This window comes from Phragmites australis, chromosome 16 (genome assembly GCF_958298935.1).
Source record: "Phragmites australis chromosome 16, lpPhrAust1.1, whole genome shotgun sequence".
Taxonomy (NCBI): domain Eukaryota; kingdom Viridiplantae; phylum Streptophyta; class Magnoliopsida; order Poales; family Poaceae; genus Phragmites; species Phragmites australis.
In genome coordinates, this window is record NC_084936.1 from 1294127 (window position 1) to 1317654 (window position 23528).

The 23528-nt window shown below is 41.9% G+C and overlaps 2 protein-coding genes and 2 pseudogenes across 2 annotated transcripts; 2 read left to right on the top strand and 2 right to left on the bottom strand.

Annotated features, from left to right (window-relative positions):
• Positions 1–3799: 3799 nt before the first annotated feature.
• On the top strand, positions 3800–5755 carry LOC133895954 (28 kDa ribonucleoprotein, chloroplastic-like). The gene is made up of 4 exons (XM_062336476.1): positions 3800–3973; positions 4153–4185; positions 4580–4851; positions 5525–5755. The coding sequence occupies exons 1-4, from the start codon at positions 3800–3802 to the stop codon at positions 5589–5591; spliced, it is 546 nt and encodes a 181-aa protein (XP_062192460.1). The 3' UTR covers positions 5592–5755.
• Positions 5756–6271: 516 nt separating this feature from the next.
• On the bottom strand, positions 6272–7840 carry LOC133895303 (small ribosomal subunit protein uS15). The gene is made up of 5 exons (XM_062335527.1): positions 7687–7840; positions 7521–7593; positions 7240–7378; positions 6959–7145; positions 6272–6540 (listed from the first exon to the last, which is right to left on the bottom strand). The coding sequence occupies exons 1-5, from the start codon at positions 7707–7709 to the stop codon at positions 6507–6509; spliced, it is 456 nt and encodes a 151-aa protein (XP_062191511.1). The 5' UTR covers positions 7710–7840; the 3' UTR covers positions 6272–6506.
• A 3311-nt stretch (positions 7841–11151) lies between these two features.
• On the bottom strand, positions 11152–17312 carry LOC133895304 (calmodulin-like protein 1; annotated as a pseudogene).
• A 17-nt stretch (positions 17313–17329) lies between these two features.
• LOC133895955 (LRR receptor-like serine/threonine-protein kinase FLS2) lies at positions 17330–22949 on the top strand (annotated as a pseudogene).
• Positions 22950–23528: the final 579 nt, after the last annotated feature.

The window sequence follows — 23528 nt, forward strand, 5'->3', positions numbered from 1 at the left end:
AGCGGACGTCTCATGCAGTTACACCCTGCTTCCAAAATTTCTTACATCTCTTATATTTTTGTTTATATAAAAAAAATTAATCTGGTGATATTATGTTTAAACATAAAATCTTATAAGTTGTTTAAATCTATTTAAATTAATAAGATGGTACTCCCTCCGTTTGAAAAATAGTATGAGTTTTTTTATACTCAATCTCGAAATTGAATTTTAATTAAGATTTTCTCACAAAATATATTATTTATAGCTAAAAAATATATAGAATGTAAAATTATTTTGAATTAAGAATCTAATTATATAATTTTTATACACTAGCTATTTTTATAATTTAATTAGATATTAATTAAATTATATAAAATTTAATTTCGGACAATACTTAGATTATATGGGTCAAAATTAAAAATAATAATAAGTCGAGGTATTAAATGTCCCATCAACATGACCTGCCGTCAATCACTCATGTTTCACAAATGTACACCTCAATTCAATGTTCTCTACGCCAATACTTGAAAGATAAAAACGGATCGAATACGCGTGGAATTGAATACGTATATAATCGAATTCAGATAGTACGATTTATCATATTTTAATCCGAATGCGAGTACGGATCCAGATATCCTCGAATATGAATACGAATTGGATAGTTCAAATACGAATCATTCGGATATCTACTCGATCTTCGAAATTCAGGTCGAAAATTTATATTTTTTAAAAAATTTGACTGAAATTTGTTCTAATTTGATTGGGCCGGAATTTTAGAAATTTTGTTCAAAATTCATGTTGGAAATTTAAATGTTTGATCAAATTTAACTGAAATTTGATGCAATTTGACTGAAATTTGTTCCAATTTGATTGGGTTGGAATTTCGTTCATATTTAAAATTTCTAAAACTTTAGCAAATTTTGGTTCCCTAGTTGGCGGATACAGATACGAATCGGATATATCTCGAATTTGGATATCCATATTTGAATCCGAATCTTGAAAACGAATTCGGATATATACATTTTAGTATCTATTTCAGAAACGAATACGGATATTGATATCCATATTTGTATTTTAACAAATACAGAATCAGATAATTCGAATTTTCTGCTATTAAAGACTTCTCCCAAATGTATTCCCGAGGTGGTGGAGAACGTTAAACTCTTGATCAAGATGATCTGCGCGACAGGATATTGAGCAATTTTAACTAAGGTTTTTTTATAAAATATATTATTTATACCTTATGGGAGTTTGTACCATGGCTGTTGTCGCACCGTCTCAAGCCTCCGTGCCTGCGTTGTCGGCGTCGGTTGCTACTGTTGCTTCAGAAAGGTACTGCAGCTAGCCAGTTGTTATGCATGTCGATCTCGAGCGGTCCATTATACTGTTATTTTAATGGATACTAACATGTTTTATCTGTCAGTATATTTTTATAAAAGTTATGACAATTTCATAAGCGAGTGGGATGATTAGGCTAGATCTATATTTTCTGATAGAGAGATTGCCCTAGCATTGGTCACGCTGGAGTGGTTTTTTTTAACAAAGGTTTGTGTAGTTGTGTGTTAGTTTGTAGTTGTCCGTAGATTGCTACAGTTGCATCTGTGTCTATACAAGTCTTTTCTTATTGTTGTTGATATGTGGCTTTGCTATTTGAAAAAGAAGTTCCGTCGTGGACTCGGATTTGGCATGCCAAGATACTGCAACTGGGAGTGAGGAGATCTAGTTGCTGACGACGCAAGCTGTGGAAGAGCTCGAAGAAACTATGGAAGAGGTAACATTCAGACCTCCTCATCCATGGTTGATATTCTCGTGCAGGTTGCCTGCACACCATCGTGTCCAGACTCTCCAAAGTTCTAACTCTCAGCAATCGTTGCAGCTCACGGACGAGAACGAGAAGCTAAGGCGTAAACTCGAAGCCGCGCAGGAGATCGCCAAGTTTTTTCCCGGTATCCATGTGTTGGTAATTTGGATCTGTTTGATAAAACTCTAGTTTTTAGTTTTATGTTAGATTTTGAGTTGGTAGATTAAGATAAAATAGTTTAGACTTATGTTTTTAAAATAAAATAATTTATCTAAATATTCTCAGTGTATTTACCACTATAACTCTACGAATTCCTAAAACTAATAATACTAGTTTAAAAAAATTAGAGCTAAAGCTCTACTGAACAAATTTTTGTATGGATATGATCGCGGGGACGCTGGGCAGCCGGCGAAGCAAATTTTGGGCCTGTTTTCCTCCGTAGTCAGAGCTAGGAGGATCATGACTTTCCCCTATTTTTCATGTGTATATTTGTAATGTGGAAATGTTTATTGATTCCTATGGACATTGGATTCTCTCATGTGAAATTCTTGTGTTCGAAAAGGAGCCCAATTGATTTTGGGAATTTGGTTTATGTTCATGTCCTTCTCACTGCAGGGAGGAGAGCAGGCACTGGACTGGGTTCAAGTGTAAAGGCCAAATGTGTTGCTGCGATGCAAATTTCTCCTAGGAATACGAAAATTTCATTAGGCCATATGAGCAAATGTTTTATCAAAATCGTTTATTTATATTAAGATTCGTAAAAAGATGTGTGAAAATAAATTATATAAATAAGTATTAAATAGAATGAATAGACGGCCGAGATAAGCCCACACTTGGAGTTGCATTTCCCTTGCTCCTGCCTCAATCCTTCCTCTTTCCTCCCTATCCACCACTATTATGACCCTCTTTAGCATATCTTTGAGACTGCTCCTAGAGTATAATTAGTGAGAACTCTATCAAATAGCAATCTATAGTTTTCAGTTCTCAGAGTGATTCCCTAAAATGAAATATATGTTGAGAGCTAAAAAACTAGTTTTTACTGATTTACTTTTCTCATAAAATTACTTCTTCCATATATTTTATCATAGAGAATCACTGAAAAATTATTTTTAGCTATAGAATCACTCCTCCCACAAAGAATCATATCTTTAAAAAAAATAGATAAGGGAGCTCTACCAATTAACCCTCTAGTCACCGCTTTGCCTCCGCCTATTGTGGCAGCACCCTCCTCCACCTCCCCAAACCGACCCATTTCCACCCGACGTGGATCCTCTGACTTCACCGAATGATAAAGATGACTTTAAATCGTTGTGGACCATTAAATTGCAAATAGATGAACCAGATTTATGCTACAATGTACTGTGAAAAGTAAAATCGTTGCAATAGCAACGGAATCGCTACAGTGTCATGTTGCATTGCTTTTTATGCAATATTTGAAGTTGTGGGACTGTTCACCACCTCCACATTTTACTATCCCTCTCTAACGTTACCATGAAATCAGAGAATTACGATTTCTTCCACCTTCGCTGGAAATGGATCAAAGTCACGAAGAAATAGTACCATGACTTTAGACTTATTACGGCCGTTGGATTGGAAATAAATAATCAAGTTTTAGTAGCACAATAATCTATATTAATACTGTAGTACTTGGTCTACAATAAATTTCACGCATCACTCATGAGAATAGTATCCGTACTGCAGTGTTACTGTAATTACTATATCTCACATCACGGAACCGGTTCCTCTAACTTAACAGAGGTAAGTCAGAAGTGAACAGTTTTATAAACAATATTATAAACTTAGATAAACATCACTACAATTACTGTATCTCACATCACGGAACCGGTTCCTCTGATTTAACAGACCTAAGTTAAAAATGAACAGTTTCATAAACAGTATTATATGCTTAATTGAACAGTACTATACATTAATTTACTGTTTATAAGGATGGCCTACGAGATTGGTATTCATAATTCATACATTTACTGTTTACAAACCACTGTTTACTGAGGCGAGTCAATGATACTGTTCACACTCGGACTTACCTCTGGCCGATTCCATCACATCACATGTTATTGCTGTAATGTGCAGGTTAAACGTGATGCCGAGACTGGAATTAGTCGAGGATGTGCTTTTGTTACAATGCGTTCTCTAGCAGAAGCTAGAACAGCTATCGATGCTCTGGATGGATTTGTGAGTCACTCTACACTACATCTTCCTTTGCTCCACAGTTTTCCCCATTCCTAATATGAAACTATTGCTGCTCCTCCCCTACCCCCCCCCCCCCCCCGGGCCAACAAATGAACTGTTTGCTACATGTACCAATCCTTTTACAAATCACTAACTATTACTGGCATGTATTTCTCTCTTGGGACTTGGATGGGCGTGAAGTGTTCGTTAAACTAGTATCTCATGTCAGTTCTTTTTTTTATAGACGAAGGAAAAACATTATTTCGGTCTCTGCATAGTGAAATGCACACAGCTGCTCATTATTATAAAGTTTGACATAACACCTGGAATACTAGGTAAGTTACGAAAAAACGAGCATTCTGAACATTGGTCGGTCCAGTTCCTGTTTATAGTCTATTACTAAACTGCCAACCAAAACGAGCAAAAATCTCCATCACGGTTGTTTCCAATCTTCAACATGCATCCTTTATAAGAGACGTTCGTCTTATACAGCAAAGACCAGTGCCGAATCCAATATGTGCCCCGAAAAAGAACCTTTGACCCACTCCAAATTATTCTTGACCACCAGTCTTGACGCGCGTTCCAACAAGTCCTCTTCTGCGAAATCAGCTCTCCTCTTGCTGCGCTAATAGGAAAAATGTCAAACTGACCCATATAACGCCCATGAAGAACCACATCTTCGAAAGCCCACACAAGATCTATGTTGGCAACCTTGCATGGTCTGTTCAGCCTCAAGACTTGAGGGAGCACTTCACTCGGTGTAGAAATGTTGTTAGTACGAGGCTGCTGACAGATCGCAAAGGAGGGAGAAACCGTGTCGATGGGTTCCTTTCGTTTTCTTCAGCTGAAGAGCTTGAGGCTGCGTTAAAGCTTGACAGAACGGTATGGCTCTTCAAAAATTTCATTCCATTGCTTGTTTGAGTCGTTCCAGTAGCTTGCTTTTTAACAAACAGTGGTTACAAGTTACTACTTCGATCTGCTACTGCTGCCGCTATTAATCTAGCATACCTAGGTATTTGTCATAGTTGCAAATACTTCCTCCTCCGATTATAAATACTTATCGTTTTGGATAAGATATGATCTCCAATGTATAGTTTTGATCACTATTTTCTATTAGAATATATTTATAAAATTTATTGAATTTGTGATATTATGAAAGATTTTTTTCAAGACAAATCTGCATATATGATTTTAAAATTTCTCAACTAAATATTTTAAAAGTTATTGTTAGTCAAAGTTTTAAAAGTTCGACCGAATCTTTTCCAAAACGGCATGTATTTATGACCGGAGTGAGTAATGAGTTTCATATGGATTTTTGAGGTTCCTATTTAGCTCTCTGATTACCTGCGAGCCCTGCCTGTACTCCACTCTTATGCTTGTCAACTATTGCTTTCACGATTGATCCTGTGTTTACAAGCGTGACTGCTTATTTTCCGAGACTGTGCTATGCACGTGTTTCATTAGGAAGAGCATCATTGCTTATTTTACTTACTGATATCACTCCTGTGTTTACGAGCACCATTGCTTATATCAACTCTTGCTTTCACCACCACATGTTTTCCATGGACGGGATATCATCGTCAAGGAAGCTCATGTAGAACGTCAGCGTCAGATGAGCTGAGCCGTTGTGTATTACACATGAGGACTATTCCATTTTTGTCTGGCTTAATGGCTGATTTTGTTCATGCACCAGGCACAGGCCGCACAGCTAACAAACACGCTCTCTTCTGTATGGCAAAAAAAAAGAAAGCGTAACTGAGTATGGCGGCAGCAATTTTGTTAATAGCATCGTGGATGGCCGTGCTGGCTTCAATTGCACTGCTGATCTGGTCATGTGCAAGTTGAAAACTGATAGTCATGAGCAAGCGATTGAAGTGCATTTGTGTGCCTTGCTGCTATGAATGTATCTTGTGATTCCTCTCCCCACACCACATGAGATGATGCTTGCATTTCAGCCTCTGCAAATTGCATTGCAAGCGAGTAACATAATAAGAAAGATTCGGTTTTGTAAAGTATCAGCATACATTGTAAGTAATAAGTATTTTACAAGGGGTAACAAAACATTTTTTTTTGGGCACCCGATCAAGGATACATCTCAAAACAAAGAACAAATAGCACACAATAATGTTGATCTTCGTCGTTTGATAGATGGATTTTTTTGTGATTCCTGCAGAAAATCGTGGATTAGCATAATTAAATAGCACTATTCCGTTACCCAAATTCGTCATCAACCATAACCATAATCTGAACGACCGAATCTCAGAGTACAGAATACAAAGCAAAAATCAGACAGCAAACAGGTAAAGACAAACAATTCAATGTAAATGATAACGGTAGCTGACAAAATCTGGATGCATGGTAGCAAAAGTTTAACAGGCAGATCTGCGGAACCAAAAAGGTTTTACACCATTCTCCATGTAAACATAGAAAATTTGCAGTCTCTACTTGGCTCTAAACTCATAAAGCATCAAATAAAATGATTTCTTGAACAGGCCCAGCTTTATGAAGCTAAGAGCACAACCGATGCTGAGCTCTCTTAGGCCACCAAAGTGCTTGCCGTGGTCGACTCGCTGCAGAAAAGCAAGAATTTTGTCAGCTACAACATAGGTATTACACTACACAGAAAATAGTCCATATGAGAAAACACGCATGATCATTCGATTTTAGCGGACATCAACAAATAACAAACCAACAAATTTGACAGTAACCCCAACATTTAGTTACACAGGTCCAATCTTCAGTTTGTTAGTATTCTGGTCTTGAGCTAAAAAACATACCTTTACAGACTAAAATGTGAATGAATTCAAGTAGCCAACAATTAGCGATATCTGAATACAATCAATAATACTCCTCAGAAAATCACAACTCTAAAGCACCTATGTAGTAATTGGCACACATACGACAGTTTATTTATACCACAGAACAATTACCATGTTAGCTGAGAAGGCATAGTAGCATACTTGGATAGAATGGGTGCAAGTGACTTACTACTTCCAGGTGGGCGGGAGCTTCTTGGTGCGCTTATAGTAGCGAGCGAGGCGGTGGATCCTGCTCTCGACAAGAATGAGCCTGAATTTGGAGTCCTTATCCTTCCTGTTCCTCTCCAGGTGCTTCCTTATCGCCACCGCCTTCTTGATAAGAAAATACAGGTCCTCTGGGATCTCCGGCGCCAGCCCTACATATACACAACAATATTTCAACACATCAACACAAACGGAGGGTGCACATTGAACAATGGGCTTGGAGCGTGCAAAGGGGAGGCATCACACCATGGGCCTTGAGGATGCGGAGGATCTTGCTGCCCGTGACGCTCTTGACGAGGGGGATGCCGTGCTGGTCACGGAGCAGGACGCCGATCTGCGAAGGCATCTGACCCTTCTTTGCAGCCTTCGTGATCATCTCATCCACCTAAACGCATCAACCAATCACATCAGAATCGTATAGCTAGAGGACGAAACCAACACAAAACTAACGCGCCCATCAACCAATCACATCAAATCAAACGGCGCCTGGATCGAATCGAAGAGGGCCAAGGGAAGGCACAACTCACATCGGAGGCGGCGGTCTTGAGCCAGGCCGGGGGCGTCCTCTTGTACGGCAGCGCCGACGACGAGATACCCTTCCTGCATCACGGAGCCGCGCAGCCGCCATTAGCACACGGAGAATTTACTAGACTAGAGAGGAAGGGCTCGAAGAGTGCGTAGAGAGAGGTTTACCCGCGGCTGTGCATACGCCCCATGGCAGCGGATGGTTGTTTGTCTCCGGCGACGGCTGTCGGGTGGCTACCTGCTGCAGCGGCGGCGGCGGCGGCGCGAAGAGCGAGAGTGAGGGGGGGCGAGCGGTGGGGGCAGAGGGATGCGGGCTAGGGTTTTGGGCACTACTTATAGTGAGCGCCGTTTTGGGCTGGGTCATCTAATGGGCTTCGTCCTACTTTCGGCCCAGTGAACATCGTCTAAGCTTTTTTTTGGCAAATTATTTGGTTTCAACCTAATCGTCTATTGCCTTTTTTAAGCTTATATTTTTATTTATTTTGAGGTTAGATTATGGTAGCGCTGTCAGATTCGTAATATTGAAATTGTTTTTGCGTGTTGAAAGATGAACTCGGTATATGTTTGAAGTCCTGTCAGTGTGGTCTCACCGGGTCAGGAAGCATTTTCTTGAGAAGAGACGCCACGGCATTGCTTTGTATCTGCTCATGTTCATCTTTCAACATCATTGACTTCGGACAATGATATGGAAATTTAGTCACTCACCATGCTAGTTACTAGCATATTAATTATACGTCGACATAAGACAAAATGTGATGTGGCAGGATAGTTAAGGAATAAAGAGAATGAGCTAGTTTATTCAGGAAGAAACAAGCTAGGCACAATATCTATGTAACATCCCAAAATTTCTTTCTCCCAAATGTAATAGCGCGGAGAAATTAATTAAAATAAATTAATTAAAATTTGCTATATTTACTATTGTTATTGTTTTATAAGTGTTGCTTGGTCCTCTCTTGAGCTTCTAAAGTCCCTAATAAATAAAATTTTGCCAGTTTTGAATTTTTTCCCTAATTGTGTAGTTAATATGTGCTAGCTGTTGGTTTTGTTTGATAGTTGACTATAAATAGTATAAAACTATTATACACAATTATCCTATACATGTACGGATTTATAGGGTTTTTTGGATTCTTATAGTATACGATTATATTTGAGAAAGAGATCTCTAGACGTATAGAAACTGTCTACGAATTCTAAGGTATCCCTTAAAACAAAAGAATCTATCTCTAAGATTAAGGATGACAAAATCCTACTTAAAAAGAAGTCCAGAGGCTATACGGCAACCCCTATATATATTCAGAGTAAGGGAACCTTACGGAGGACAACAAACAACATGCCAGAAACCATCGCTCAACGAGCCTCAAGCCTTTTACAATCACGATCTATATCAACATCTCGTTAAGATGTCAGCATGATACCATACTTGCAAATAATTAATATTTTTCAATAAGAAAATATGATAATGCTTTTCAGACGCACTAAGTATTGTGAAGGCAACTTGTCTTTGACCATTTTGATCCAAGTTTTTAAATATTTTATATGCAAAATTACATATTAATAACATTGACGAGAATGACAAGTTGGGCTATACCCTAGTTTTAACCTTATCTTCTTGGTTTTTGTGGATTATAGAAGGGTAGTTCATGCTTAACCTTTTTGGATGGTGATGTTCATAATGTTAAGTTACACCGACTGATGGTCTTATACAACTAAGTTAAAGTGAAGGTTAATCTTTTTGTTAGCGACATGGAGTTATGATTTGAGCAACGGGTTGTATGAGACTAGTGTAGGTAGCATGGTATGGTTTGTGTGGTCTTGCTCAAATCTAAAGACCGATTCATGAAGCGACATTGCGAGTTGACAGTACAATCATAAGCTTGATATGAGACAGATCTAGCTGACTAATTAGCTTAAATGCCAGCATGGTGTAGCTTGGAGGTGGTACGGATAATGGAATGGTATATTCTAGGATCTGTATGATGCAAGAGAGGGCTTCTGTTGTTGAGTTGTAGCTTACGCGACGGTGATATCTTAGTGAGGCCGCGTGTTGGGAGTGGTTTTGTAAAAGCTTTGTAGTGATTTTGAGTTGTACACTTCAGAAATATGTAAGTGTTTCGTGAATAGGGCAAAACGAGAAATTATGTCTTATAAGTAAAGTGTACAATCCTCACATGATTAGAACTTACTGGTAAGTTTGATAAACTGTGGTAGTGGGTACTGTAGTTGAAGTGTTAGTTTATTCAATCATGGTAGTGGTAAGTGTGGTTGAGGTCAACCTTGATTGGAGCTATAGTTGAGGCGTTTGGTTTTTGGTTAAGTGAAGATGTGAAAATCTTGAGGTTTATATTTATTGTTAATTCACTTAATTAAGTACCCCCTTCTAAATTATTTTATGCAAAAGAGTCATTCTATCTTATTCTTGTTAAAACCTTCATATACATTATTTTTTCCCATAATTTGTTGAATACAATATATGTTCACATTTGTTATATCCAAAACATACTCAGTTAGAGAATATTTGGACTACTTCGTGGAAGAATTATCTTTTAGGGAGGTGTTCTACGTCGATTGCATGTAGAGTTACCCATAGAAGATTGAAGATAATGCTTAGGCCGTTGTAGTTTTTGTAGTTTTATTTATTTCTGGGACCCTTGAAAGTCTTTTTTTTAATACAATTTTACTCAAATAAGTTAAATATATGTTTTGTTATCACCAATAAAGTTACTATATGTTAAAATTAATTCCTAAGGTCGTCTCTAGCAGAGGAGGCATCGAACGACCGCATCCCTGTACGCATCCTTTTGCCGATCTGTCCGCCCGCAACACCGCTTCAGCGAGAACCATATCGAGCGGCACAGTGTTGCGGTAGGCGAGTGGACGGAGGAAGGCAACGACAAATTTGCGGGAGTAGAGAGGAGACCGCATCACTGTTCATAGAGTATATATATGGGTCCGAAAGAAGGAGAGTAATAAAAGGTAGAAAATATGATAGTTGCTGGAGATAAAAAAAAATGAAATATATTATAATAATATTAGAAGATGATGTAATAGTATTATAGAAAATAAATTTTTAAAATATCAGCTGAAGATGACCTAAGCTCAATATAAAGATTGATCTGTTTCTCAACCCGCTCTTAATAATCCAAGAGCTGGAAACCAACACATATACATTGGCATAAAGCTACTGTATTATTTTGTTAGCAATCATTGAAGTCACGAACCAACAAATATACATTGGCAGGAAGCTATTCTCCTTGAAGTGTCATCCTATTTAACAATCGGTCATAAGAAATTAAATATAATGCATTAGGGTGTGTAAACTTTCACCTTAAAAATAAGCATAGATGCAAGTAGCCTTGCCACTCCAACGACCTAACATGTAACATCTATTATTAACATGTTCCATTGTTATCTCGAGATGTGCAACAATAACAAAGGGTTGGAAATCTATCCATCTGACGTCCCATTACGAAGTAGGATAATAACGAGGACCCTCCTCGCAGCCAGATTAGAGCAAATCTAGCAACAGAACACTCGCCGATCAGACAAGCAAAGATCACAACAATGCAGACAGAGGCAGGCCAACAACAAAGTCGAGTAAACGCTAATTGTAACGGACAAAACATGGATGCATGATACGTTTAACAGAGAATTTGCGAAACAAAAAATGGTTTATAAGATATTCTCCGAGTAAACACAGAAAAACGTTGCAGTTCCTTGTCCATCTAACCCGCTTCAAACTCATTAAACATTACATAAATTCATATCTAGAACTAGCCAAATCTTTGAAGCAGCTAAGACCACACCATATGAAGGAGATCACTTAGGCCACCAGAGTACTGGCAGTGGTCGACTCACTGCACAAAAGCAAGGATATTTTCATTGTTAGTCAAAGGTGTTCAGCTTCAAAACAATTGGGAGTCCGAGTAGAGAACACATGCCATTCAGTAGGATAACTTAATCAATCACATTTGGTAACAGGAAAAAATTCAATAGAAAAATAAAAAGGCATCCTAGAAACATGGTTATGCGCATTTAGCATATGAAAACATAATGTACCTTCCAGGTTTTGAATTATGCTATTCCAAAAAGTCAGAAAAATTACATCAATGCAACATGTCTAAGCTTCCAATACACAAGCTAGAAATGAAATGTAGCTCTACAAATGGTTTCGTTAAAGAAGATTTGTCTTTACTCAATCTAAAATTTATATCCAGGGATTCAAGATTTCAAAACTACAAAACAAGCACTGGTAGACTTTAGTTATCTTCCAAGCATACAAAAATGCCATGTTAGCTGGAATTCGTTGCAGCATAACGTTTCAAAGAAATTGACTTGTTTTTTCTTGTCAATGTTCGGGCATCCAGCATTAATACCAAGGATTCCAGTGTCCAGGACAACACATGATTGCCTAAATCTTCACTCCAAAACAATATTAAAGCAAAACAAACATGCCTAGCTAGCTTAAATGGATTATCATCTAAAACATTCGTTCAAGTGCATTGCACCTACAACACTTATAGCAGGTCATCGAATCACATATAAATAACCAAGAACAAGTCACCATACAACTGGTAATTAGCAATTGGCACGCATAGAACATACTACTAGTATTTACTTAGCTAAGACATAACAGTTACCAAGTTAACTGACTAACACTGAACATTTCAAGAGTTGCAGTTCCAAGGCACTGACAACTAAAGCAGACAGGCATGGGCTCTAGTCACTTACTACTTCCAGGTGGGCGGGAGCTTCTTGGTACGCTTGTAGTAGCGGGCAAGACGGTGGATCCTGCTCTCAACAAGAATGAGCCTGAATTTGGAGTCCTTGTCCTTCCTGTTCCTCTCCAGATGCTTCCTAATCGCCACCGCCTTCTTGATCAGGAAGTACAGGTCCTCAGGGATCTCCGGCGCCAGCCCTGCACGAACACATCCGCACATCAATACACCACACGTCACACACGAGCACATCGATCAATGATGACCTCGTTCTTACCATGGGCCTTTAGGATGCGGAGGATCTTGCTACCAGTGACGCTCTTGACGAGCGGGATACCATGCTGATCACGGAGCAGGACGCCGATCTGCGACGGCATCTGACCCTTCTTCGCAGCCTTCGTGATCATCTCATCCACCTACCAACACAAAACCAACGCGCACATCAACCAATCACATCAAACCAACGGCGCCCGGATCGAATCGAAGAGGGCGAAGAGAAGGCACAACTGACATCGGAGGCGGCGGTCTTGAGCCAGGCCGGGGGCGTCCTCTTGTACGGTAGCGCCGACGACGAGATACCCTTCCTGCATCACGGAGCCTCGCAGCCGCCATTAGCACACGGAGAATTCACTAGGCTAGAGAGCAAGAGCTCGAAGAGCGCGGATAGGGAAGCTTACCCGCGGCTGTGCATACGCCCCATGGCGACGTCTGGCGGGCGGCTAGCTGCTGCTGCAGCTGCGGAGCGAAGTGCGAGAGGGGGGCGCGAGCGGCGGTGGGAGAGGGGTGAGGACTAGGGTTTTTGCGCTACTTATAGCGAGCGGCGGCGATGAGGGTTCGGCAGCGCCGTTTTGGGCTGGGTCATCTAATGGGCTTCGGCCCAGCGAGCAGTTATTTTTGGAAATTATTTGGTTTCAACCTAAGCGTCTATTGGCTTCTTTTAAGCTTTTTATTTTTATTTGTTTTGAGATTAGATTATCGTAGTGCTGTAAGATTGTAATTTTGAAATTGTTTTTGCGTACGAACTCGGTATATGTTTGGATCTGTTTAACAGAGCTCCTATAACAACCCACAGAGTGGAAGCAGAGGAGCTTTGATAAACGGTAATTTGTAGTTTTTAACTCACAGAATAATTCTGTGAGTGTGATTTCCTAAAATGAATTATATGTTAAAAACTAACAAAAATCATATTCTTCTGATTTGCTTCCTTAGTATAATCACTTACTTCACAAGTATACTTAGAGAACCACTTTCTTTAACAAATCAATTTCTTTATAAGATTTGGATAAGAGGAACCTCTACGAAACAGGACTTTTGAAGTCCAATGTGTGGTCTCACCGTGTCAGGAAGCATTTTCTTGAGAAGAGACGCCACGCGATTGCTTTGCATCATTGACTATTTTCTGCTCATGTTCATCTTTCAACATCATTGACTATGGACCACAGTAAGATGACACGAAAATTTAGAACGAGAACAGAATTGCCAAGAAGAAAATAGTTTTTAGTTCATAAATGCAATGGCCACAGATGCAATATGTCAACTCTGTCTCTGTGCACTGCTAACATTTCAGCGTGCGAAAGGCCTCTGAAAATTCTCGAGCAACAGGATCTCCAAGCTCCGTCATGTGATATCGCTCTAAATAACAGATAAAGCATCTGGATGAACAGATTGACAACCAATGGTGCGTGCGGTAGCTTAAGAATGATCCAAAATTCGTATGCACAATAGCAGCAGCTGAATGTAATTCCACAACCATGAATGTAATTCATGAATCCCCTTGCCTTACCAGCAAGAAATTTATTGAAGACTTTACAGATTAGGAGAAATATACCAAATATTCATCATATCAGGCAAAAGGCCACAACTATGTGGAACCAATAGGAAGTTGCTCTTATGTGTGTGTAAACTAAGGGCATGTAGCATCACATCAATGTAACAGGTAACATCATCATATTGATTTCTAAAAGTATTTCTGACCATGATCAAGAATTTGAACTGAGCTTATATGAATCAAATGCAGAGGCGTGAGTATAAAGGTGTTAGTTTAAGGTTATTGAGGTTGCTCATGATAGTCTTAGAATATTTGTGGAATTTAAAGGCTTGTTTTGCAACTCTGTGGAAGTTATTCAGGTTGTTCATGATAATCTCAGTGATGATAACAAAACATTTAAGATCTAAAGGCTTTTCTTTCAACCTAGTTGAGCACAGGGGAACCCACAATTCAACTATTCACGATACAAAGAAGGTTTTGGTTTAAGATTATTGAGGTTGTTCATGATGATCTTGGTGAGGACACAAAATCTTTTAGGTAAGATCTAAAGGCCTCGTTTTCAACTCTGTTGAGGATAGGGATATCCTTGTCTCACCACCAAGATGGTCAGCAACAGAAACTTCATGGAGAGCATGCAAAAGCCCACAACTCAATGTTACCAGAAAAGCTTTATCCTCTTCTCAATCTCTGTTCTTCTTTAATTAACTACGAGCTTCGTTCTTCTTTAATTAACTATGATCTTGAAAAAACCATGCGCTGTCTGGCAATGTGAAAGATGAGAAAGAAATTGGCATGTCCTGGATCTACCAAATACAGGGGAAGTGACCAAAGGTGAATTAGGAATTTATCTGTTTTTTCTCCATGTCTAACTTAACATTGTATAAAGTTATATCAATGTAGCAGCATATAGGTATTCCAGAGGGCATTTCAATCCATGTGTTACGAATGTCAACTGAGCTTATATGAATCAAATATATAGAGGCATGAAGGCATGGTTTCAATTGAAGGTAAGTGAGGACTGTGGTTCATAACTTGCATGAGAAGCATGAAAAAGCTATGAGGGAAGATCTAAACAAATGAAGTAGCTTCCAAGCATATGGAATCCTCCAGTTATCAGCATCATGCTCTCAAGAGGAACATCTTAATCATAATAGTGGCATTGGACCAAACCAATTATAACTATGAATCAGAAAACCCGTCTTATATATTTGATATGGTTACTGCTAGATTTCTCACTATCAAAAGGACCATCCTATTCATTTGTGAAGTGAATTTACCAAAGTAAGGAACAACCCAATGAACTAGGAACTACAGGTTAATTTGCCAAACTAGAGTTCCTAAATCTCAATGTTGAGGTGATCAAGGTGGTCATGGTAATCTTAGTGAGGATTAAAAAGCATTTAATTAAGATCTGAAGGTTTTTCTTTCAACTTTGTTGAGCACAGGAAAACCCACTATTCAACTCTTCATGTACATAAAAGATTTTGGTTTAAGGCTATCAAGGTAGTTCATGATGATCCTAGTGACAACGCAAAACCTTTTAGGTAAGATCTAAATGTCTCTCTTTTTGTCTTACCAACAAGATGTTCAACAACAAAAAACTTCACGAAAAAACAGGAGAGCACGCAAAAGCACACAACTCTACACAGCCAGCAAAGGGATAGTGTTTCCCCATGTGTAAACTAACATTGTCTAAAGTTCAATCATTTCGGCAGCATATAGGTATTCTAGAGAGCATTTTAATCCATGCATCAAGAATGTGTGCTGAGCTTATATGAATCAAATATACAGATGCATGAAGGCATGATTTCAATTGAAGGTAATGGAGGACTTGAGGTATTGGATCGTGACTTCCTTGAGAAGCATGAAAAGTTTTGAGGGAAGATCTAAATAAATGAAGGAGCATCCAAGTATATGGAATCCCTCCAGTTATCAGCATCATGCTCTGAAAAGGAACATCTCAACCATAATAGTGGCATTGGACCAAATCAATTTATAACTAGGAATCAGAAAACCCATCCTATAGATTTGATGTGGTTACTGCTGGATTACTCACAATCAAAAGGCTCATCCTATTCATCTGTGAAGTGAATTTAGCAAATTAAGAAAGAAACCAATGAACTAGGAACTACAGGTTGATTTACTAGATCACAGCTCCTAAATGTTAATGACAGCGTTATCATCACAAGTGATAATACAATCGAGATAAGCTTGGCAAAAGCCCCATAACATAAATTTAATCGATTGAAATAGTTGCAGTCAACACAAAATGGCAATCATAAACTACAAGTCCTAGAGCTCCATGAAAATTCCAGTTTCCAATACCTTGGATAACCAAAAGAAACTGTATGATGTAAACAAAAGTAGCACTGAATCAACATCGATACATAAGGCAGTGCAGACCATAGCATTAGCTTGTGATCCATTAAGCAAGCAATCATGGTCTGATCGATCAATCAAACATGATTGCATGAAATAAACATACCCAAACCTCTCAAATAGACCAGATCCACACTTTACATTGCAGTATTGCATTACATGTAGGTAAGCAAAGCATCATCAGCCAGATCCATTAATTAATCGATTGATAATCACACCATTATCCAAACCCTAGGTGGTTTCGAAATCAAGGCAGAAACAAAAGAGACGGCCACGTTCATCGAGGAGAGGAAAACACAAACGCCACAACATGAGATGGTACGAAAATCAAATCACGGGAGAGTCGTTACAAACGAAGTGCGGCGGCGGCGGGCTCATTTGGCGACGATGCGGCGGATGAAGTCGTCGTAGCGTATGGTGCCGTCGGGCGCGACGTCGACCTCGCGTATCCACTCGTCGAACTCGTGCGGCTCGAGCTTCTCCCCGATGGAGGTGAGGACGTGGCGGAGGTCGGCGACGGAGACGGTCCCCGAGGCGTCCTTGTCGAGGACACAGAAGGCGTCGCGGAGCGGGCGGTCGAAGGGCTCCGGGCGGAGGTGGGCGCGCATGAGGTCGAGGAAGCGCGGGAAGTCGAAGGGGGAGGTGAGCTTCTCCTGGGCGGCGATGTCACGGAGCTGCGCCTGCGTGGGGTTCCCGCCGAGGGAGCGCATGAGGACGCCAAGCTCGGAGGGCGCGATGCGGCCGTCGCCGTCCGTGTCGAAGAGGGAGAAGGCCTCCCGCATGGAGGCGATCTGGTCCTCGCTCAGATCCTTGCCGCCCATCGCCGCCGTGGAGGGTCGTGGCGGAGATCTCGGGGACAAGGGGAAGGGCTCGGTGCCTGGCTCTCGCTCTCCTGTCCTCTCCTCTCCTCTGGCGCGCCTGCGTGCGCCTGACAGGGTGGTGGTGAGGAATGACGCGGTGGGCTCCTGGTGGTGGAGTGCCCGTGCGAGTGGTGGGCTCGTTGGGCTGGGCTGGGCTGAGCTGGGTTGGGCTAAACGACATGGAGCAACTGGACCTTTGGGCCATTTTAGCGTGGGCCAGAGAGGCCCTCAGGAGGAGGCCCGGAAATACACTCCGTATATTATTCTACTCGAAAAGTTTGACGCGGCGCAGGGCACAAACAGAAAAGTTTGGCTAGCCTGAGATTGCCGTGCGTGCCAGGCACGTGTGGCACCGCATGGAATTCGCTTGATTTTTTTTATCGAGCGAAATTGGCTTGAAGTAGTTACCACCACAGTGAATTGGTTTTTATCAAGCGACGTGTTCGAATACAACTTTCTAAATTCTACCTACTTTTTAGTCTCCACACCAATGGCGCACCTGAAGAATGCTCTTCCTGCTATACGAACACTAATTTTTACGCGCACGTTCCTTCCATGGCTGTGTTTTTTTTTCTTTTTTTTTCCATTTGGATATTGTCGGTGTATTTAGAATCAGGGGTCCCTAAGTCCCGAGGCCAGGCCGGCCATCCACCACATGTCACCACCCTGCAAGGTAGGTAGAAGCTAAGTCCCGGGAGAAGGTGCTCGGAGTCGCCGCTTCTGGTTCCCGAGCACCATAGTTCCCCGATGATCCGCAGAGCCCAAATACCAAAAAGGAAGTGCTCGGGAGAGAGTGCTCGGGGCTGCACGTGGCAGCCCCCGAGGACTCGGTGCCCCGAAGGTCCCACTGAAGTGCTCGGGAGAGAGTGCTCGGGGCTGCACGTGGCAGCCCCCGAGGACTCGGTGCCCCGAAGGTCTCACCGAAGTGCTCGGGAGAGAGTGCTCGGGGCTGCACGTGGCAGCCCCCGAGGACTCGGTGCCCCGAAGGTCTCACCGAAGTGCTCGGGAGAGAGTGCTCGGGGCTGCACGTGGCAGCCCCCGAGGACTCGGTGCCCCGAAGGTCTCACCGAAGTGCTCGGGAGAGAGTGCTCGGGGCTGCACGTGGCAGCCCCCGTTGGCAGCCCCCGAGGACTCGGTGCCCCGAAGGTCTCACCGAAGTGCTCGGGAGAGAGTGCTCGGGGCTGCACGTGGCAGCCCCCGAGGACTCGGTGCCCCGAAGGTCCCCACCGAAGTGCTCGGGAGAGAGTGCTCGGGGCTGCACGTGGCAGCCCCCGAGGACTCGGTGCCCCGAAGGTCCCACCGAAGTGCTCGGGAGGGAGTGCTCGGGGCTGCACGTGGCAGCCCCCGAGGACTCGGTGCCCCGAAGGTTCGCGCAAGATCATTCAACGACCCGAAGGGTCCCGTCGTCAGGGTGTCATCCAGTCAAAGGCCCAATGCCGCATTTAATAGGCACGCGCGGTCTGACATCCTGACATCCTGACATTCTCAGCTGCCCACGCCCCAGTGTCAAACCCTGCCATGCACTAGCAGGGGGCCGTGGGTCCATTAAATGCATGGGTCCCGTCCCGTTTCATCCAGGTGCATCGGGATAACGTTGCCAGAATCGAAGCGCTCCGCCTGCCACCCTGCCCTGGCAGAAGAACAAGACAGGGTGGGCGCACTGGGCACCTCTGAGGCTGACCGGTGGGCCCCTTTTAGGGCGCCCCGAGGCTTCCGCAGCGGCTGGTGGTCGAATGCGCGCCGCATTTCTCCACCGCCCCTGTCACTTCGCCAAGATGAAATAATTACGCCTTTCTCCGTGGCACCTTGGCATTCGCGTCCCCTCTTTCCCATTCAGGATATGTTGAGGTCGGCGCGCCTATAAAAGGGAAGGATGGAGAACACTAAAAGAAAAGAGCAAGAGCCACCGACCACCAGACAACCAACAATCTCCGACGAACCAGGCAAAAGATAGATCGACGGACATTCGAACCAGCTCAAGTTAAGTTAGAACATAAGAGCCTCAAGCTCTTTGTAAACAGTTCTCCCTTTAGAACCAGATACCCCCTTGAAGAATCTCCTTCAAGGATAAATATAGCACTCATACAGGAGTAGGGTGTTACGCCTCCGTGCGGCCCGAACCTGTCTAACACCCGGCGTACCCCCTTTTTTTCTTGCATTAGGGTGATCGTCTCCCACTAGCCATCGCATTTATTTCCGTTCCTGCTTATTTCCCAAACAAGCTTTCCCAGGATCATCCCCCCGGCCGAATCTCTAAAAAGGGGTCTCTCGGGATCCCTGCGATAGGAGTTCACTCTCCGACAGATATTCATCCAGATCGGATGGCTATGTTGCAAACTAAAAAAACTTTTGTGCTCCTCTTCTAAACTATGAAACCATGAATATGTTTGGTGTTAAGCACCCATCCAATATCTCCATATTAAATCCAACGAGTCCTTACGTGTTATACCTGATCTGTGTCATGTCTTCTGACTATTTATGTATCAATATAATTGATCATATTCGCATATATAAATAGTTGTTTGCAAACCTATACTCAGTTTAGATAATACATCTTTCCATCTGTATCCAATAATTACAATCAATCTATATCAGCTTTTAATATCTACCATTAATGATTTTTAATCACACAACTCTAATTCTTACCTGGACCTCACTAATTATAAGATATAATCAAATTCCTTGATCCTAGGTAGCAACCAATCACCTCATATGCCTCGCATCATCTAACTCCAAACCCGCTTCATCATGTTGCGTGTCGGATGTTATTATTATTATTGATTACACATATGTGTAATACAGACGTGGTTGCCCGTAATATTTAACGGCAGAACTCCTTCCTGATTAAAAGAAATTACACGCACGTTTTGCTTCCTACTCCTAATCCTCTCCGTGGACCAAAAGAGTTTACTAATTACCTTTATTAATCCCCTCCTGCTCCTCGCCTCCGCCGCCGTGGCATCTACCGCGTCCTCGCGCAGCGCCGAGCTGGACGCGCTAATGGAGCTCAAGGCGGCGCTGGACCCGTCGGGGCGCGCGCTGCCGTCGTGGGCGCGCGGCGGCGACCCGTGCGGCCGCGGGGACTACTTCGTGGGCGTCGCCTGCGACGCGTGGGGCAGGGTGGCCACGATATCGCTGCAGGGGAGGAGGCTCAAGGGGACCGTCCCGCCCGCGGTCGCCATGCTCCCGGGCCTCACCGGGCTGTACCTGCACTACAACGAGCTGGCCGGGGGGATACCGCGCGAGCTCGGCGGACTTACCGAGCTGGCCGAGCTCTACCTCGGCGTCAATAACCTGTCAGGGAGCATTCCCTTGGAACTCGGCCGACTCGGTAGCCTCCAAGGTGAATTCTTTGATAGCCTTTGGTGTATGGGGGTTTGTAGAGTTTGGACTTGAAATGCTGACAAATTTGGGTTTCCACGTGTGCATTTCTGTTCCTCAATTGTTATTTTCAGCCCAGGTGCTTCTTCTTATATGAGGGTTTGGTGGCAATTTGAATTTGGAACTACTCAACAAACAAAACTCGATTTTTTCCAGGAAAAGAAATCGGAACCCCAAGTTGATTTTGGCCTTTTAATTATAGCCTTCTGGGTGTCCTGCGCTCCCAGTTTCTCGTGTTACTCAAATGCTCCATCGTGTTGCTCTTTCACATAGGACATGACCTTTCTTATTCTTTCACAATTCTGTGCTTCTTTTGTCCGAGTGCTGAACTTCCGATGATTGCCTACTTAGAGGCTACAGCTCAGGATAGCAACACATGAATGAAACGGCAGAAACTTTGTTTTTTTCTCAGTACAGTTTGGCCTTTGTAGATTTGATTGTACGGCTACTTTGATGTATGTAGTATCACAATGTTTCAACTTTATTCTTTGCCTTTTGGTGGTTTCATCTCTCCTGTACCGTGTTAATTTTGTCCATGTGTTGGCTTTGTTTCATCAGTGTTCTACAATTGAACTATTCCTACAGCTTTTCTCCTGTTGTTCTAAAGTTCATAATTGCCATTACTTCTCTGTCGACTTCAGGATTAATCTAGCCTGTCAAAAAATTGATTAGATCAACCTACCACAAGTTAATTTTGTAGCAATAGATGTCTATCTATAATGGCAGATAGCTTAAAAAGGTTTTGTCTTTATGCAGTACTGCAGCTCGGCTACAACCAGCTCTCAGGGAGCATTCCAACTCAGCTGGGTCAGCTAATTGAGCTCACTGTTCTTGCCCTTCAGTCCAACCAGCTCACCGGTGCAATACCGGCATCCCTCAGGGACTTGTCGGCACTGACACGGCTGGACTTGAGCTCCAACAAACTCTTCGGCTCGATCCCTTCCAAACTTGCCGAGATCCCTCAGCTTGCAACACTAGACCTCCGGAACAACACTTTCAGGAAGTGTTCCCTCTGGTATTGTACTCAGAAATGGTCTTCTTTCTTGATGTTGACAGCTAGCTTCCCTTGTAATCTGAATATTCTCCGATGATGTAGGTCTGAAGAAATTGCATGCAGGGTTTCGGTATGAGAATAATTCGGGAGAACCTTTACATTACACCATGATACTAGATGGTGGAGAGTATCATTGTTATGATCTAACCGTCTATTTTAATAGGTATTATTGTAATTATCTTGATACTCTTAGGGGTAATTACATCATTAACTGATCGGACTTCGGACCTTCACCACCTATCATCGACCAATCGACGGATGGTGGAAACCCTAATAAATGAAATGAACAGAATAAGTGAAAGTTTATCCGAAGAATAAACTAATATTTTGACATTTCCTAATTAAACATATAATTTACAAGTTTATCATGATTTTTTGTTTCTAATCCTACCCTTATGATACCCATGATACTCTTTAATGATACCTATGATACTGATGGACGATAGAGTATTATTGAGCCAATCTAAATCACCGGATAAGAAAAATGAACGGCATACACTCATTTAGATGTACTGTAAAAATCCTCTAATTCAGAGCTGTGTGGAGCTCAATTTGATTCTCTGGAAGCTTGTCCGAACGACGGCAACGACAATGGCAAAATGCCCCATAAACCAGAATCTACATCTATCAAGCCCCAACAAATTCCACAGACTACAAACCTCAACAGAAATTGCGACAACGGGGGCTGTTCAAAACCTTCGTCACTTTCTACAGGGGCTGTTCTCGCCGGAATAATCATTATTGTAGCTGGAGCAGCAGCTTGCGGCCTGTCTGTGTTCTCATGGCACCGTCGCGTGAAGCAGAAGATCGGGAGTTCTGTCGAGCATTTGGAAGGCCGACTTAGCCTGGACCAGTCAAAAGAAACATGTCAGAAAACAGTTCTTGCCCTGCCTTGAGTAGATTGAAGATTACGATGACTCTGAAATGTTGGCGATTGAAACCGGCCAACTTTTTGCTAGAGGAACTAAGTCCATCAACACGTACGCCTACATGGTCTATCAATTTTAGAAGGCATATAAATAGTAGAAGTTCGTGAGAAAAAGTAGATAACATTTCTTAGGTTTATACTTTTTATGGTTCACAAATACAATTGCAAAATTCATTTTTAGTGTTGGAAACATCTTCAATGAAAAAACTAAGAAGTTTACTTGTTTTTTAAGTAGTAGATAGAGGCTATGAAATGGCAACTATTGGACATGTCATAACTACACAATAAGAGTGTTAAGATTTATATTTGAGTCATGTAGTGTTTAGCCCATGCCACACTTTTTAAATCTGGGACTCACAAATAATCAAAATTGTTACACCTTATCTCTCTCTGGTTGTTGATGACATCATACCGCTATCTCTTTTCCTTTCAGCAAATTACTCCTTTAAATGCTTTCTAATCTGCATTCGGTTATGACGGTTCACTTTGGTTTGCGAACCGACTCCTTATATTCTCTTAAAAATAAGAGTTTCTCTCCTAATGTTGTTGGTGTAACGGTTGGTAAGGTTTAAATGGGAGAGAGTGAGCTAAACCTCTCACAATGCTAATGATCAGTCAAACACGGTTTCACTAAGCTAACCTGAGTTCAAGGCGCGACATCCTTTTAATGAAATCCTGATATTCTCCCCTTCAGTACTCATTTTTTTAAATAGGAGAGAGCGAGGTAGTTAAGTAGGTTATATCTTTATCATGCAGAGGATAAGAGAAATTCTTATACGACTATATTATTTTGGTGTAACGACGAGAGATAATATTTTTTTTTAAAAAAAAAAGTGGGTTGCTTTAAGATAGTGCATCATACGTGGAGCGAATCGGGCATGGTGCCCCACGTGGAGGGGTGTGCAGCAAGTATGCATATAATTTT